Source organism: Ciconia boyciana, chromosome 27, assembly GCF_034638445.1.
Source record: "Ciconia boyciana chromosome 27, ASM3463844v1, whole genome shotgun sequence".
In the NCBI taxonomy this organism is placed as follows: domain Eukaryota; kingdom Metazoa; phylum Chordata; class Aves; order Ciconiiformes; family Ciconiidae; genus Ciconia; species Ciconia boyciana.
In genome coordinates, this window is record NC_132960.1 from 1005354 (window position 1) to 1020476 (window position 15123).

Below are 15123 nucleotides of genomic sequence, written 5' to 3' on the forward strand. Positions count from 1 at the left end.
AAGGTGGGCAAAGGCCAGCCCTGCGCTGCGGGGAGGGGACAGGGACCCGCTGCCCTGCTATGACCCAGCCGGTGGCCTCGGGGCACCAGGGGCTGCCCTCCCCGGTGGCTTTGGGGTGTGGGTCGGCACCGTGACGGACGTTGGGACAGGAGCTGTGGCACGGCACGGCACGGCCCGGCCATTCCTGCCCCACGGCATGGACGCTCCCGCCCCACGGCATGGCGTGCCATGGCACGGCACTGCACGGTATGGCCACTCCTGCCCCACGGCACGGCGTGGCGTCTCCTGCCCCGCAGCCGGAGCAGAGCCGTGCCGTGCCGTGCCATGCCCGTAGCCCACCCCGCGTCCCCCCGTCCCCGCTGCCGAGGCTCTCCTGGCCCCCCCGCAGACCGACCGACCCCCCGGCCGCGGCCCCGCCGTGCGTCAGCGCTCCCCCCATGGCGGGGGCGGGGGGACACACAGAGGGACCCTTGTTGTGTGCCGCCGCGGGGCCCCCCCGGCCCAGCGCCTCAATGTGGCCCTTGTTCGGCACCGGCCCTCGGTGTCCCCATTAACATTTGCTCTGGGGCCAGGCTGTCCCCGGCCGGAGGAAGGGGACAAGCCAGGGGACTGCGCCAGCCCGGCGTCCCCCCGCCACGCAGCAGGACCCCCCACCCTGTCCCCAGCCCCCTGAGACCCACGCTGGGCCAGGGACCCCAAATGCTGTCGCGTGTCCCCCCCCCCACCCCGCCGGGGCTGGCCATGCCCATGGCTGCGTCCCCAGGGACACGGGGAGGGGGGGACCCGGTCACGCTTCCCGGTTATTTTGGGGCGGATAAATCAGGCGGGTGACAGGTGCGGGGCCGCGGCAGCCCCCGCCGCAGGGGTGAGTGACAGTTCAAGGGCAGCGGCGTGGGCAACGTGCGGCTCCGGCGCCCCGGCTGTCCCCCGCCCTGGAGCTCTGCCACCCCCCCTTCTATATCACGGTATATTAAATATAGATGATATTACTGGGGGGGGGGGACACGCACGAGAGAAACGGGCCCTTTCGCCAGCTCTCGCTGTACGTACAAGTTTATATACAGAAAATGGCCAAAAGAGAGGGGAAAAAAAAAAAAAAAAAAGAAAAAATATATAAAGGGGAGGGGGGATGAGGCTGGGGGGGCTGGAGCCCCCTCCCCGCCCCACGCTCCCCAGTCTGTACAGGATCTGGCCGCTCGCTATTTACAACGGGGGCATTTTTACAGGGGAGAAGGGGAACGCCGCGCCGGCGATGCCCCACCCGGGGGGGAAGGCACCGGGGCTGCCGTGCGTCTGCGCCCGGCACCGTGAAGGCACATGGGGAACCTGGGTGTCCCCAAGGGGACCCAGGCGTCCCTTGGGGGTGATCCAGGTGTCCCCGAGGGGGGTCCCAGGCATCCCCGGGGGATGCGAGGCTGGCGGCAGCTCCCCGCCGGGGTCTCAGAAAGGCAGCGTGTCCATGAAGATCTTGTCGACGATGGGCGGCGGTGGCACCAGGTCCTCCAGCTTCAGGTAGAAGATGCGCTGGAGGCCCTGGGTGCAGAGGCTGCGCAGCTCGGGCAGTTTGCCCAGCAGCTTGGAGAGGCAGCCGGGGCGGCTCGGCTCGGCCCCCGCCGCTGCCACGTGGTCCTTCAGGCAGCCCACGATGCGGTTCTGCAGCTCCTCCACCCGCTTCGGCTCCTTCAGCCCGTGGCGGTCTAGGTGGGGGACACACACACAGAGGCGTGAGGCCAGGGTGATGGCCGCAGGGCGGGGAAGGGGACAGCGGTGGGGTGGGGAGCGGGGAGGGGGGTGTCTCACCTGTGATGATGACGAGGGCGGCGAGGCAGGAGAAGGAGGGGATGTCGACGCTCATGCGGTGCAGGCTCTGGGAGAACTCGAGGATGGCGTCGATCCACTCGCCGAAGCCCCGCACGCACTGCAGGCGGTGCAGCACCACCCCGTTGCAGAAGATGAGTTTCCCTTCCTCCGGCTTGGAGCTGCGGGCACAACCACGCGTCACCCCCCCGGCACGGCCCCGGGCTCCCCGCTGCGCCGTGCCGTGCCGTGCCAGGGCTCACCGGTACGCCAGGCGCAGGATGAAGAGCTCGAGGAAGGCCGACTCCAGCAGCAGGTCCTGGTCCTCCTTGGGCAGCTCGGCGAAGCCCTGGATCTTCTCAGCCCACTTGCGGATGACGTCCATGGAGCCGGTGAGCAGGTCGTAAAATTGCTGCACGTCCACCGAATCCTCCTTCTCGAACTGGCACAGTGCCGACTCCTGGAACTGCCGCGGGGACGGGGTCAGGATCCGGCCCTGGCGCAGCCCCGGTGAGGGCGCGGGGTGGTACCGGCCCTACCTTGGAGTAGTCGAGTTTGGTGGCACTGGGGACGGAGTCGATGTGCGCCCGCACCAGGGAGGTGATGAGGCTGACGGGGGACGTGTCTGGTGGCTGCTTGGGCTTGGAGGGCAGCCGGCCCCGCCGCCCCTTCAGGCTGTCGGTCCGGACCACTGCGGCGAGGGACATGCAATGAGTGCGTTTGTCCTCAGCGCAGCCAGGCGGGCTGCGGAGCAGGGCCCCCCCGCTCCTGCCGGGACCCCCCACCTCAGGATGGGACCCTGGTACCTTCTTTGACCATGCCGACGGCCAGGCACTTCTGGAAGCGGCAGAACTGGCAGCGGTTTCTCCGCCGCTTGTCCACGGGGCAGTCCTTGTTGGCCAGGCAGATGTACTTGGCGTTCTTCTGCACCGTGCGCTGCGGGCGGGGAAGGAGCGGCCCAAGCTCAGCCCGGGGCGCCGAGCCGCCGAACAAAAGCCCTTCTGTCCTCCCCTGCCTCCCGCTCCAGCCCAGCATCCGGCTCCGCATCCGCGGGGAGGGCTCCCGGGGCCACGCTCCCTGCCCTGCCCCTCCCCAGGGTGACCCGCAGCATCCTCCCGCTGCTGCAAAGCATTGTGGGAATATCCCGGCAGCAGGTCTTGGGGGTCGGGGGGGGTCCCCTTACCTTGAAGAAGCCCTTGCAGCCCTCGCAGGTGCGCACGCCGTAGTGCTGGCAGGAGGCGTTGTCCCCGCAGACGGCGCAGCGGCCCTCGCCCGCCCCGGGGCTGCGTGCCTTGGTGGGGGCCAGCGCCGGCCCCTCCAGCAGCGGCGAGGCGGGGGCCAGGGGCAGCCCGGCAAAGCCCCCGGGGGAGCCCTGGGCCAGGGCAAAGGCGTCCGTGTCCAGCAGCCGTGGGTCCAGGCGGGGCGAGGGGCCCGGTTGCCCCTTCAGGGTCCCAGGGGACCCAGCGGGGCTGGGTGCTGGGGGGCTGAAGGCGAAGAAGGGGGGCTGCGACCCACCGCCCTTGGCCGGCTCAGCCCAGGGCCGCCCGCCCTCATAGTTCGGCGGGGGCGAGTACGCCCCGAAGGAGCCCTCCCAGCCCGGAGCCTGGGGCGGCTGGAAGCTCGGCGTGGCGGGCGAGGGGATGGAACAGGGGCTGCCGTAACAGTCTGAGCCGCTGGAGGAGAGGGTCTCATCCGGCTGCCCGCCAAAAGTGCCGGGGTAGCAGCCGTACACCTGGAAGTCCTCCAGCTTGAAGGCGGTGGCGGCGGCGGGCTGGCTGCCGGCCGGCAGCTGGTAGAGGAAGGCGTCGAACTCACCGGCGTAGCCCTCCATGAAGGTGCTGAAGCTGGGCAGGGCGGGGGCCGCCGCCAGGTCCGCTCCGGCCACCTCCATGGGGAAGCGGCCGCCCTCGGGGCTGAGCAGCTCGGCCGGGCAGCGCTCGCAGGGGCCGGTGCCCGCCGTGCCGTACTGTGCCTGGATGCAGGGCATCTCTGTGGGGAGAGCAAGGTGTCAGCGGGGACCCCACCACCGCGCCGCCCGCCCCCCACGGCCCCTCCGTCCCGGGTGGAGGATGGAGACGGGGCGAGAATCGCGGGGGGCTTCCCCAGGATCCCCCTCGTAGGCGGCCAGGGCCAGAGCGGGACCCCAGGAGCCGCTGGTTGCCCGGTGGCGGCCGCTGCCGTCCCCGGGAAAGGTCATGCCACAGCCAATGGGCGCAAAGGACATTGCCCAAAATGCTGGCTTAGCAAAGCTGCCGAAAGGGAAGGAGGGAGGAATGCGGCCAGCGGATTCCCGAGCCCCGGGCTGGCCGGGGGAAGACAGAGCGGGGGCTGAACCAGGGGTCGAGGGTCCCTCTCCCCCCCCCACCCGTTGCGGAGCCTTTCGGAAAAGCGAACGCAGCCAGACCCACCGGCTGCAGGGGGGGAGAGGAGCCCAGCCCCCTGTCCCCTGGCACTACGGCACGGATCCGGCCCCACGTAAGACATAAGAGGAGTCCCGGGTCCAGCTGAAAGCCAAGCCAGGAGTGACCCCAATGGCAAGACGATAATGTAATTCATCTTGCAGACCTTTAAAGGTCACGCCGCGCCTGGCCCCCGGCCGCCGCAGCCCCGGCACGGCACCGCTGCCAGCTCACCCACCGGCCCCTGGCTTCCCCCCGCCAAGTCCGGGCAGCTTTCGCCGGCGCCCAGAAAGCCGATACCTGCCTGGGGAGCTGGGTTTAAAAATACCCAGCGTGGGTCCAGCCCTGGCACCCACGGGGTGGCACCGGCCCCCAGCCCGCTCCTGGTGCCCCAGGGGGGTTTGCGCCCACCTGCCGGGGACCAGGGCTGTGCCGGGCTCAGACGGGGGGTTCAGAGGGGACAGTGACTCCCCGGCTGCCTCCTGTCCCCACACATGGCCAGCGGGCACGAGGCTGTGCCAGGGACGTGGCAGCGGGGGACGCCGGCTCTGCCGGTGGCAGCTTTCCTCGCTTGCATGCAAATCCTGGCTGCAAATTGCCGGCCGGGCCATGCAAAGCTTCGATCCTTCCTGCGGTCCCGGCACGGGGTTTGCCTGGCAGCAACGGGCAGCACCCGGCATGGTTGCCGCTTCCTTATTCAAATGGTTTTGCCCTCACCCGCTCGCTGGCGGCGTTTGGGGTCCCCCGTCCCCCCCACGAACCCCCCGGGGGACCGGGCACAAATTCCCGCAGCGGCCCCCGCACTGCGCACGGCTCGGGCAGTAATTGCAGATTCCTCGTTTGGGAGTGCAGGCAGCTGCCCGTGCCCAGGCCTGGAGGCCGCGGGTGGCAGCCCCTGGCACCAGGCCCTGGGCCGCGGGCGGGCGAGAGCAGCCGGCAGTGCCGGGGGGGTAACGCTGCCCACCTCCCGCCGGCACCTGCTGCCTCGCCTCGCCAAAACGCGGCCGCTGCCAGGCCTGGGTGGGCAGCGGGGGGCTTGCCTGCATGGTGCTGCCTGCACGGCAGTGCCCCGCTGCTGCCCGCGCTGCCGCGTCCCCGGTGCTGCCCGCACACTCCTGCCTGCACGGCAACGCTCACGGTGCTGCCCGCACACTCCTGCCTGCACGGTGCTGCCTGCTCCGACTCCGCGGCCGCTCTGCTCGGGGCTCCCGGAGCGATGCCCGGTTTGCGGGAGGGGGCTCTGCCCCCCCCCCCCAGCTCCCGGGGCCGGGGCTCTCCCTGGCCGCAGCTGGACCCGGTGGAGGGTCCCGGGACCGGGGACCAGCCCGGCTCCGGCCCCGTAGCCCGGCACGGCTGGGGGCAGCCCCGAGAAACGGCTCCCGGTCCCGCACGACTCCTCCCGGAGCCCGGCGTCGGGGTCTCCCCAGGACCCCCAGGACCGGGACCCCTCGCTCTGCCGGCCCCCGCCCGGTGCGCCTCCCCCGCGGGTCCCCCCGGTGCTACCGGGTACCCCCGAGGGCCAGCCCCGCACGGCGCACCCCACCCGGTCCCGTCCACCGGGACTCCCGACTCTCCCCGGTACCACCGGGACGCCCGACCCCATGCACTTTGCAGGACGCCCATCGCCCTGAGCCCCCGGTGCTACCGGGACACTCGATCCGGTTCTCCCCGGTGCCACCCGGGACACTCGATCCGGCTCCCCCCCGGTGCCACCCGGGACACCCGATCCGGTTCTCCCCCGGTGCCACCCGGGACACCCGATCCGGCTCCCCCCCGGTGCCACCCGGGACACCCGATCCGGTTCTCCCCGGTACCACCCGCGACACCCGACACCACGCACTTTTGCAGGACGCCCGCCGCGACTCGCCTCCGGTACCACCGGCACACCCGACCCGCTTCTCCCCGGTACCACCGGGACACCCCACCCGGCCGTCCCACGGGTGCCAACCGGGACACCCGACCCCGTGCACCTCCCGGTGCGCGCACCCCCCGTCCCCGCTGCCCCCGGGACATCCCGCCCCCGGTGCCCCCCGCCCGGTGCCCGGTCCCCGCAGCCGCCCGTACCCGGGTGCCGGCGCGGCGGCGCTCCGGTTCCCGCTCCCGCTCCCGCCGCTGCGCGGGCTCCGCCGGGCTCCGGCCCCGCCACTACTTTCTCTTAAGCGCTCGGTGACGCGCGGGGCGGCGCGCGGGCCCGTGACGCACGGCGGCGCCGTAGAAGGCGCGGGGGGGGGCGGTTCCGGCGGGGGCGCGGCCGTGACGCACGCGGGGTTCCATTGACGCAACCGCGGCGCCCGCGCTAAAAATACCCGCGCGGCCCCGGCTAAAAATAGCGCGGGCGCCCCCCGCCCCCCCCCTCCCGGGGCTCCCGGGGCCGCCGGCTGGGGGGGGGGGGAGGAGGAGGGGAGGGAGGCCCCGGTGTCGGCACCGGGACGAGCGGCGAGCCGGGACGGGCAGGGGCGGCAGCAGGGCCCGGGACCCCCCGGTGTCGGTATCCCCGGTGTCCGCATCCTCGGTGCCCCTTCGGTGCTGCTGTCTCCGGTGCCCCACGGGCACCGGTATCTCCGGTGCCTGTATCCCCGGTGCCCCCTCGCTGCTGGTACCCCGGTGCTGGCGTCCTCCATCCCCGGTGCCGCCTTGGTGCCGGTATCCCCGGTGTCTGCATCCTCAGAGCCCCTTCGGTGCTGCTGTCTCCTGTGCCCCACCGGTACCGGTATCCCCGGTGCCGGTATCCCCGGTGTTCCCTCGCTCCTGGTACCCCGGTGCTGGCATCCTCCATCACCACTGTCCCACCGGTACCGGTATCTCCGGTGCCGTTATCCCCAGTGTCCCCAGCCCCGGTGCCCCCATCCCCGGTGCCGGTATCCCCGGTGCCGCTACCCCCGGTGCCGCTACGCCCAGTGCTCATCTGAGCCGGTTATCTTCGGTGCTCAGCGTCCCCGCTGCCGGTACCCCCGGTCTCCTCCCGCTCGGTGCTCGGGGAGGCTGATCCCAGGAAGGGGGGACGGGGGGGGTCCCGCCGGGGGGCTGCCACCCCGGGCCCGGCGACAGCCGGGCCCGGGGTGGCAGCCCCGGCGGGACCCCGTCCCCGCCCGGTCCCCGCGGGGAGACCCTGGCCGGGGCGATGGAAAGAGCGGCGGCTGCTGGCGGGCGCCCAGCGCCGGGAACACCGCCCGCGGGCTGGAAAGATGAGCTCAGCCCGTGCCGGGCCGGCGGGAGGGCGAGGGACGTGCGGGGAGGGACCCGGTACCCCCCCCCGGTACCCTCCGGTACCCCCCCGCTCCCCTCCGGTCCCCGCTGCCGGGGGCGAACTGGAGGTCTTGGGGGACCCGGCCCGCCGTGCCCGGTCGTCCCCCCGACCCCCGGTTGGCAGTCCCGTTAGTGCCACCCCCGTTAGTGCCACCCCCGTTAGCGTCACCCCCGTTAGCGTCACCCCCGTTAGTTTCACCCCAGCAATGCCCCCGCAGAGGCAGAGCCCCCCCCCGCACCGAGCGGAGCAGCCCTCGGGCCGGTGCCGCCGTGCCCCGGGTCTCCGCGCCGGAGGGGTGCGTGTCGGGCACCCGCCCATCCCCGCGGCGTCGGGGCGGCACGGCGGGGACCGGGCCCAGGGAGAAGCTGCCGGGACCCCCCGGCGCCGGGACTCTGCCCGGCTTCCCGGGACCCCCCCCGGCCCCGCGAGGAGCAGCGAGGGGGGAAGCCCGGTACCGGAGGGGAGCGGGGGGACGGGGGGGGGCGCGGTCCCGGGAGCCCGGGGGGGCTCGGGGGTACCGGGGCTGACGGCCCGGGGCCGGGCGCCGCCGCCGCCTCCTCCCGCCGCCCGTTACCTCGCTCCGGCCCCGGCCCCCGCCGCCGCGCGGCCCCGCGCGCCGCCCGTCCCAGGCGGGGGCCCCGTGACGTCACACCTGGCCGCTGACGTCCCCGGAATCCCGCGGCATCACCGGGGGCCGCCCCCGCGGGCATCCCCCGGGCTCGGCCGGGGCCTGCCGGGGTCCCCGCGCCCCGCGAGCGGCGCGGCCGGTACCGGGTCTCGGCCGGGGGCTGCAGCCGGTGCGAACCGGGGGGCGCAGCCGGTGCCAGCCCGGGGGTACGGCCAGGAGCCCCCCGGGGCAGGGTCAGACCGGGGGTCCTGGAGCTGTCGAGGGTCCAGGAGCCATTGGGGGGGTCCCAGAGCCACCGGGGTGGCAGAGCGTGGCCGGCCACCGTCCCCTCGCACCCCTCACTCGGTGGCCGAGCCGGTGGTGGCACCGCCGGCGGCAGGAGGGTGATGCCGGCAGCCCCCGCACCCGGGATTAGCTGTACCCCGGGAGAGGCCGCGGGGCCCGGCCGGCTCCGGGGGAGGAAACCCGAGCCCGGTCACCCCGGCAAGGCCGCGGGGGTGCGTGGGGGAAGCCCCGGCTCCCACCGGCCCAGGGGTGCCAGATCCACCCCGACACCCCAGTGAGGCTGAGGGGACACGGTGGCCACCAGCCGGCCCCTCCCGCTGCCCCCAGGACCCGTGTGGCTGGCGTTGGGTGGGCATCAGGGGATTGCAGGGTGCCCACAGGTCGGGTGGGTGTCGGGGGATTGCAGGGTGCCCACGGGCCGGGCGGTGGTTGCAGGGTGCCCACACTTTGGGTGGGTGTCGGGGGATTGCAGGGTGCCCACGGGCCGGGCGGTGGTTGCAGGGTGCCCACGGCCGGCGCTGGCTCCCTGCCCCGGGCCTATATTTGTCGGTAATGACAGGCTGCTCCGGGGCGTTCCCAGGCCGTACCCCGCAGCCTCGGCCCCACCGGCACTGCCCGGCTCAGCCGGTGCCACGCGTGACCCCGGTGTCCAGCCGGCGCCTGCCCAGCTCCGGGCACACGCAAGCCCCGGCTCAGGGCTAAAAAAAGCTCCGCGTGGGGTGGCAGCTGCCGCGGGGGGGGTCCCGTGATGGCCGTGACGAGGACGGGGTGCCCCGACCCTGGCAGCGTGCGGGCGAGTGCCGCGAGCGCGGCCCTGTCAGCCAGACCATAAATGTCCAAGCACGGAGCCGTCCTGGCAGGGGGACAAGGCAGGCGAGCGGTGGGGAGCCGGCCGGACCCCCCCGCACACCCCCGCGGCCCTGCCCCATGCACACGTGCAGGCACGCGGCACACGCGTGCGCACGCAGCCCCGCAGCACGCACACGCGTGCACGTGCGGCCCTGCAGCGCATGCGTGCGCACCCCGCTGCAGCGCGGCGCAGCCCCCCACGCCCCCAGGTTCTCATCCCCAAAATCTCCTGCGGACCCCCCTAGGGTCTCGGGGGGCCGAGCCGTGGCCTGACGCCCCAGGGCCCAGCTGTGGGGTGCAGGAGCTCAGAGCTGGGGCTCCCCAAACGCGTAATGGCCCGGCCAAGGACGGGCACAAGCCAGAGGGGAAACTGAGGCACAGAGCCTGTGGCAGACAGCTGGGGGCTCTCGGTGCTTGCACAGAGCGCTCGTGCAAGGCCACCCTCGTGCAAGGCCCCCCCCCCCCCCCCCGCACCCATGGGTGCTCGTTGCAGCAGCTGGGGGGGTCTGCATCCCCTGAGGCCTCTCGATGCTGCTTGGGTGGGCCTGGGGGGCAGTGGGGCAGGGAGCTGGGGGGGGGGACCCCAGTGCCCGTCCCGCTCCCCGTGGGTACCCCGGCCCCCGCAGCCGGAAGGGCTCGGGTGGGACCGGCTTCCCGCCGGCTGCCGGAGGAAACGGGGCAGGAAGGGCCTGGCCGGGGCCCCGCAGTGCCGGGACACGGCCCATGGCACCGGGGGCTGCAGCAGGGGAGGGGGGGGGGCACAGGGGGTGCCCGGGAGCACACGCAGGGTCTGAGGTGACGTTCGTCACCCCAAGGCCTTCCTGCCCGCAGCCCGGCCGGCCAGCGGGGGGGCAAAGGGGGAGCGTGCGGGCCGAGGGGGGCTGCAGCCCGGTGGGCTCCCCTGGGGACACGTCCCCCACCCCAGCCAGCCTGTCCCTGTCCCCGCGGGGCTCTGTCCCCCCCAGTCACAATCACACGCCGCTGCAAAAAGTCTCTGTATTGGCGAGCGCCAAGCACGCCGGCACGGTACAAAAGCCCCCGGGGCGGCGGGAGGCAGGACCCCCGTGGCCCCCTGAGCCGGGGGGGGGGGACGGGACGCAGGCCCCCCACATGTCCCCAGCGAGGAGGGCACCGATTCCTGAGATGAGCGGTGGCTTCACGAGCCGCCTCGGGGAGGGTCCCGGCGTCCGTCCCTCGGTGCCGTGACCCCCACAGCCAGCGGCCGAGCCGGGACCCCTGGGGCCCACCCCGAGCTCCTTCCAGCGGCCCCCGGGGGGGCAGGGGGGGCAGGCAGCCCCTTGCAATAAATAAATAAATAGGCCTGGGGGGGCTGGCGGTGCCCCCGGCTAGAGGTGGCTCTCCTCCTCCTCCAGCGCCCGGTTCAGTCCCGGGATGAACTTGAGCAGCCGCTGGCGGAAGCTGCTGTGCTGGCCCTTGCGGGGGACGGCCGCCCCCTCCCCGGGGTCCCCGGCCCGGGCCCACAGCCGCCCCCTGGCCCCCGGCCCCCCACCGCACTTGAGGCTGGTGCTGCGGGCCAGGGCCAGCCGGGGTCGTGGCGGGGGGGGCACGGGCCCCCCGCCGTCCCTGTCCTTGTCCCCATCCTTGTCCCCATCCAGCGAGTCGGCGGAGGCGAAGAGGCAGGTCTGGTAGAGGGAGTCGTCGCTGCCGCAGGCGCTGGCACGGGGGGAGCCGCTGGGCAGCCCCCCCTCACCCTGCAGGCACCAGCGGATCGACTCCAGCGTGTCGTAGATGCTGGGGTCCTTGGCCACCACGCCTGACGGGGGACACGGGGGGGGGGGTCAGGGGGGGGTGAGGGGGGCCCCTCAGCCTCCCCCCCGGCCCCCACTCACCCCGCACCAGCCGCTGCTCCTGCACCATCAGCGAGCGGTACTCGCCCCACTTCTCGTAGAGCGTTTGCTGCGGGGAAGCGGAGGGGAATGAGGACCCCATGGGGGGGTTCCCAGCCTTTCCCCCCCCGACCCCCCCAGCCTTTCCCCTCACCTTCAGGTACTGCAGCCGGGCCTCCAGCTCAGCCCTCCGGATGGGCGTCCCATAGAGCGTGTTGAGCCTGTGGGGCAGCAGCCGTCAGTGTGGGGGCCAGGGGCCACCCGGGACCCCCCCGCATCCCCCCAGCTCACCGGAGCATGTTGCCGGAGCTCTTGATGATCTCCACGATCTCACGGTGCCGGATGCCCTCCACGTTCAGCCCGTTCACCCCTGTGATCGCATCCCCTATGGTGTGGGGGGGGTGGGCTCAGGGATGCCGATCCCCGCTGCCAGGGCCCCCCTGGCCCCCCCGGGGATGCGCTCACCGGCCTTGAGTCCCGCCGCCTCGGCCGGGCTCCCGCCGTGCACCCGGCACACGAAGGTGAACATCTCCACGCTGTTCCTGTCCTGGTGGTGCAGCCCGTAGGTCTGAAACGGGGGGTGGGGGGGACGGGGGACTGGTGAGGGGCACGGGGACTCCCCGACCCCCAGGGTCCCCCCCGAGCAGCAGCCATGAGGTGGCAATTGCAGCATTTAATTGCTGCTGGGCGATTCGGGGCAGCACCCCGGCTCCGGGGGGGGGATCTCGTCCTGCTTGGCTGCACCCCAAGCAGGGCCCCCCCAGCCACCCCCACCCATCACGGCCGGGAGAGGCTTCAGTAACCAGGCAGTTCCGTCACCGCTAAAAATAAACCCTGGCTCAGAGACAATTTAAAAATACCCTCGATGCAAAGCAAGGTGCGGGTTGAAAGGGTGGGGAGCGCGGCGTGGCACGGCTCGGCGTGGTACAGCTTGGCACAGAACCCACCTGGATCTCGAAGCCGAAGGTCTCTTCCGCCTTCTTCTCCAGCGTCACCACCCTCCTGGGGGACATGGGGATCAGGGACAAGGCAGAGCCTCCGGCACCCCCCAACCCCAACTCGCCCACTGAGACCTCGGACACTTCTCTAATGAAACGCTGCTCTGGGGTTTGGTTTTTCTCTGTGCTGGGCAGGGTTGGGACCCCGGGGATGGGACCCCAGGGATGGGACCCCAGGGATGGGACCAACCCCCGGACTGGCTTTGGCCAGAGCCCTGCAGCCTGACCCATGGGTGCCGGGCAAGGTCCCTGTGGGGCCCAGGGGTGTCAGGGCCCCCCAGGGAGCTCTGACCCCATCGGTGCTCTCACCCACCCCAGGTTCCCCCAGAAAATCACCCCCATTTCCAGCCCCCGTGGGGTGTCCAGAGCAGGGCGGCGTCCGGGGGGCCGAGCCCCAACCTGCTGGGCCACCAACCCCAGCCCCGCTCCTGCACGTCCCCCCGCCATCAGCAGGGCCCGGTCTCCCGTCCCTACCTGTGCTCCTCCGGGGACTGGCTCGGGGACGACCACCTGAACCCCGCGCCCTGCGGCAGAGGGAGAGCCGTCAGCGGGGGACACCGTCCCAGGGCACGTCCCCCTGCCACCCCCTCCAGGGACAGCCGAAACGGGCTGTCCCGTCAGGACCCCACCGAACCCCAGGGGAGCACCGTGCCAAGCCGGCACCGAACCAGCACCCGGGTGCACCCACTACCCCGCGGCCCCCCCGGCCGACCGGGCATAACGAGGCTTTTATCGGTGCTCAAAGCCACCCTCACATCTGCTCCGCGCTCGCCCCACGCTTTGACGTCAGCCCGCGCCGCACCCCACCCCACGCCACGCTCCGGGGGGGGCCCAGGCACAGAGGGGCCCTGTTGTGGTCACAAAGTCGGGTTTTTCATGCAAAATCCCCCCCCCGGCCCAGACAATGTCCCTGTTGTGGAGTGCACGGAGGCGTGGGCGGGCGGAGGGACCGGCCAGGCACTGCAGGACCCTCGCCGCGGGGCAGGAGGTGACAGGGCTGTCCCCAAATGCCCCTCCGTGGCCACTGGGCTCCGGCAGCCCTGGCATGGTGCGGCCGGCATCACCGTGAGCTGTGCCTCGCGAGTGGCACATGGCCTGTCTTGGTGGTGGCCGGGTGCCACTGGCTCCCTCTGCTCAGTGCCACGTGAGTGTCACCAGCCCCGCAGGTGTCACCGGCCCCGTGGCTGGCCATCCCGAACGCATCCACAGGTGTTTAAGTGCAAAACCACCAGAATTGGGTGCGTTCACCACAGGGAAAGTTGCCACCCGTCACATCGGGCCCCCACGTCACCCCAGTGACAGGGAGGTGACGCAGGACGCCCCAGCCCCCTCGGGGACGTCTCCGGTGGTGGCCTTGGCCGGTGAGCAGGAGCTGGGCCACCGCACGTGACCCAGGCCACCGCACGTGACCCAGGCCACGCCAGCACGGCCGCGAGAGCCACTTCTGCTCCGGATGTCAGCTCTGCTCTCGCTTCCCCCCCGATGCTCAGGAAGCACCGCGGGGCCGGGGGGAGCGTCAGGGCGGTGACAGTCCCAGTGCCACCGGAGAGGGGTTTTCCCGAGGGCGCGGTGGCGGATGGTCCCGCGTCCCACCAAGACCAGGCCCTGGGGTACCTTGTGCCCTGTCCCCCCGCCCTCTCCGCAGGGCAGTGCCCGGGGGGCCGCAGGGACACGCCTGTCCTGGTGACATGGCCACGTACACTGGGGTGGGGACCTGTCCCTGCACCCCAAAGGCTGCAGGGCAGGACGTGGGGAGGAACCAGGACAGGACGCGGGGCTTGGGGGGGACGCTGGGGTGGGGGCACAGGGAAGATACCGGGGCAGGACATGGGGAGGAACCGGGGCAGGACGTGACGCCTGGGGGGACAACACTGGAGCGGGATGGGGACACTGGGAAGGTGCTGGGGCGGGATGGGACTGGGGTGGGGAGATGCTGGGGCAGGAGAAGAGGCTGGGGAGGGTCACCGGGGCAGGACCGGGACACCGGGGCAGGAGCTGGGGACACGGGAGGACCCCAGGGCAGGACAAGAGCCCAGGAGAAGACCCCGGGGCAGCCCTGCAGGGTGCAGGCACCAGTGGCCACGCGGGACGGCGACACCCCGCACCCCCGGTTCCCACCCCCCCCCAGCCCGTTGCCGGTCGCGACGCTGCGTCCCCACCGGCCCCGCTGCACAAACCGGGGACAGCGGGGAGGCTCCCCCGCCCTCCCCGCGCCCGGGGCTGCCGGCAGCCCTACCTTGCGCACCCGGGGCAGGGTGCCGCCGGCGGCCGCCAGCGCCCGGTAGACGTCGGCGGGGCCGGGGCGCTCCGGGGCCGCCGCCGCCGCCGCATCCTCCTCCTTCGGCCGGAGCCGCCGCAGCCGCCGCAGGGTCATGGCCGGGCCGCGCCGCCCGCCGCGCCGCTATATCAGCCCGCGGGGGGAGGGGCCAGCGCCAGACACGCCCCCTCCGGGGAGAACACGCCCCTTTCTGCGCCGAACCACGCCCCGTTATGCGCGAAACCACGCCCTTTCTAGCGCTAGCCCACGCCCCCGTTGCGGTAAGCCCCGCCCCGTATCCGGCGTCGCCCCGGCCGGGGCCCGCGTCCTGCGTCCTGCGTGGGGTCCCGGTGGGGTCCAGCGTGGGGGCTCCCGGGGGTGGTGCTGTGGGGCAGCAGGGACAGGGGGGACACGGGGTGGGATGCTGCGGGGGACGGCGGGGTGGCGGCGTGGGGGCTGCCCTGGCCCGGAGATCACGGTGGGGACGATAACGGGAGAAACCAGCCGCGATTCCCCGGTGCAGAAGCGATGCCGGGCTTTGCCGCTCCCCAGGGCCGTAGCGCAGCGGGACTCCCGCCAAGCCCCCGCAGCGGTTTCGCCCCACAGGACGACGCCCCGCCGCCAAAGCCGCGTTTAGGATTTAATTCAAGGCAGAAGCTGGAGGCCGGGGGCAGCCGGAGCCCCCGGCCCTGCTTCCAACGTGGGCGGACGGGAGGGTTTAAACCGTTCCTGCAAGAGCTTTGCCTGCGCTGAGGACGGGGACACAGAGGAAAGAACAATTCCCGGAGGCAGACGCGGTGTCTCCTGCGGACGCAT

At 72.8% G+C, this 15123-nt stretch overlaps 2 protein-coding genes across 2 annotated transcripts; both read right to left on the minus strand.

Moving 5' to 3' along the window:
* Positions 1-1076: 1076 nt before the first annotated feature.
* NR4A1 (nuclear receptor subfamily 4 group A member 1) lies at positions 1077-3786 on the minus strand. Its single transcript, XM_072847421.1, has 6 exons — positions 2981-3786; positions 2604-2733; positions 2337-2488; positions 2061-2263; positions 1801-1979; positions 1077-1697 (listed from the first exon to the last, which is right to left on the minus strand). The coding sequence occupies exons 1-6, from the start codon at positions 3782-3784 to the stop codon at positions 1441-1443; spliced, it is 1725 nt and encodes a 574-aa protein (XP_072703522.1). The 5' UTR covers positions 3785-3786; the 3' UTR covers positions 1077-1440.
* A 6426-nt stretch (positions 3787-10212) lies between these two features.
* TAMALIN (trafficking regulator and scaffold protein tamalin) lies at positions 10213-14424 on the minus strand. Its single transcript, XM_072847280.1, has 8 exons — positions 14287-14424; positions 12525-12574; positions 12000-12054; positions 11518-11620; positions 11344-11437; positions 11207-11273; positions 11056-11122; positions 10213-10979 (listed from the first exon to the last, which is right to left on the minus strand). Exons 1-8 carry the CDS (start codon positions 14422-14424, stop codon positions 10552-10554), a joined length of 1002 nt encoding a protein of 333 aa, XP_072703381.1. The 3' UTR covers positions 10213-10551.
* Between the last annotated feature and the right edge of the window lie 699 nt (positions 14425-15123).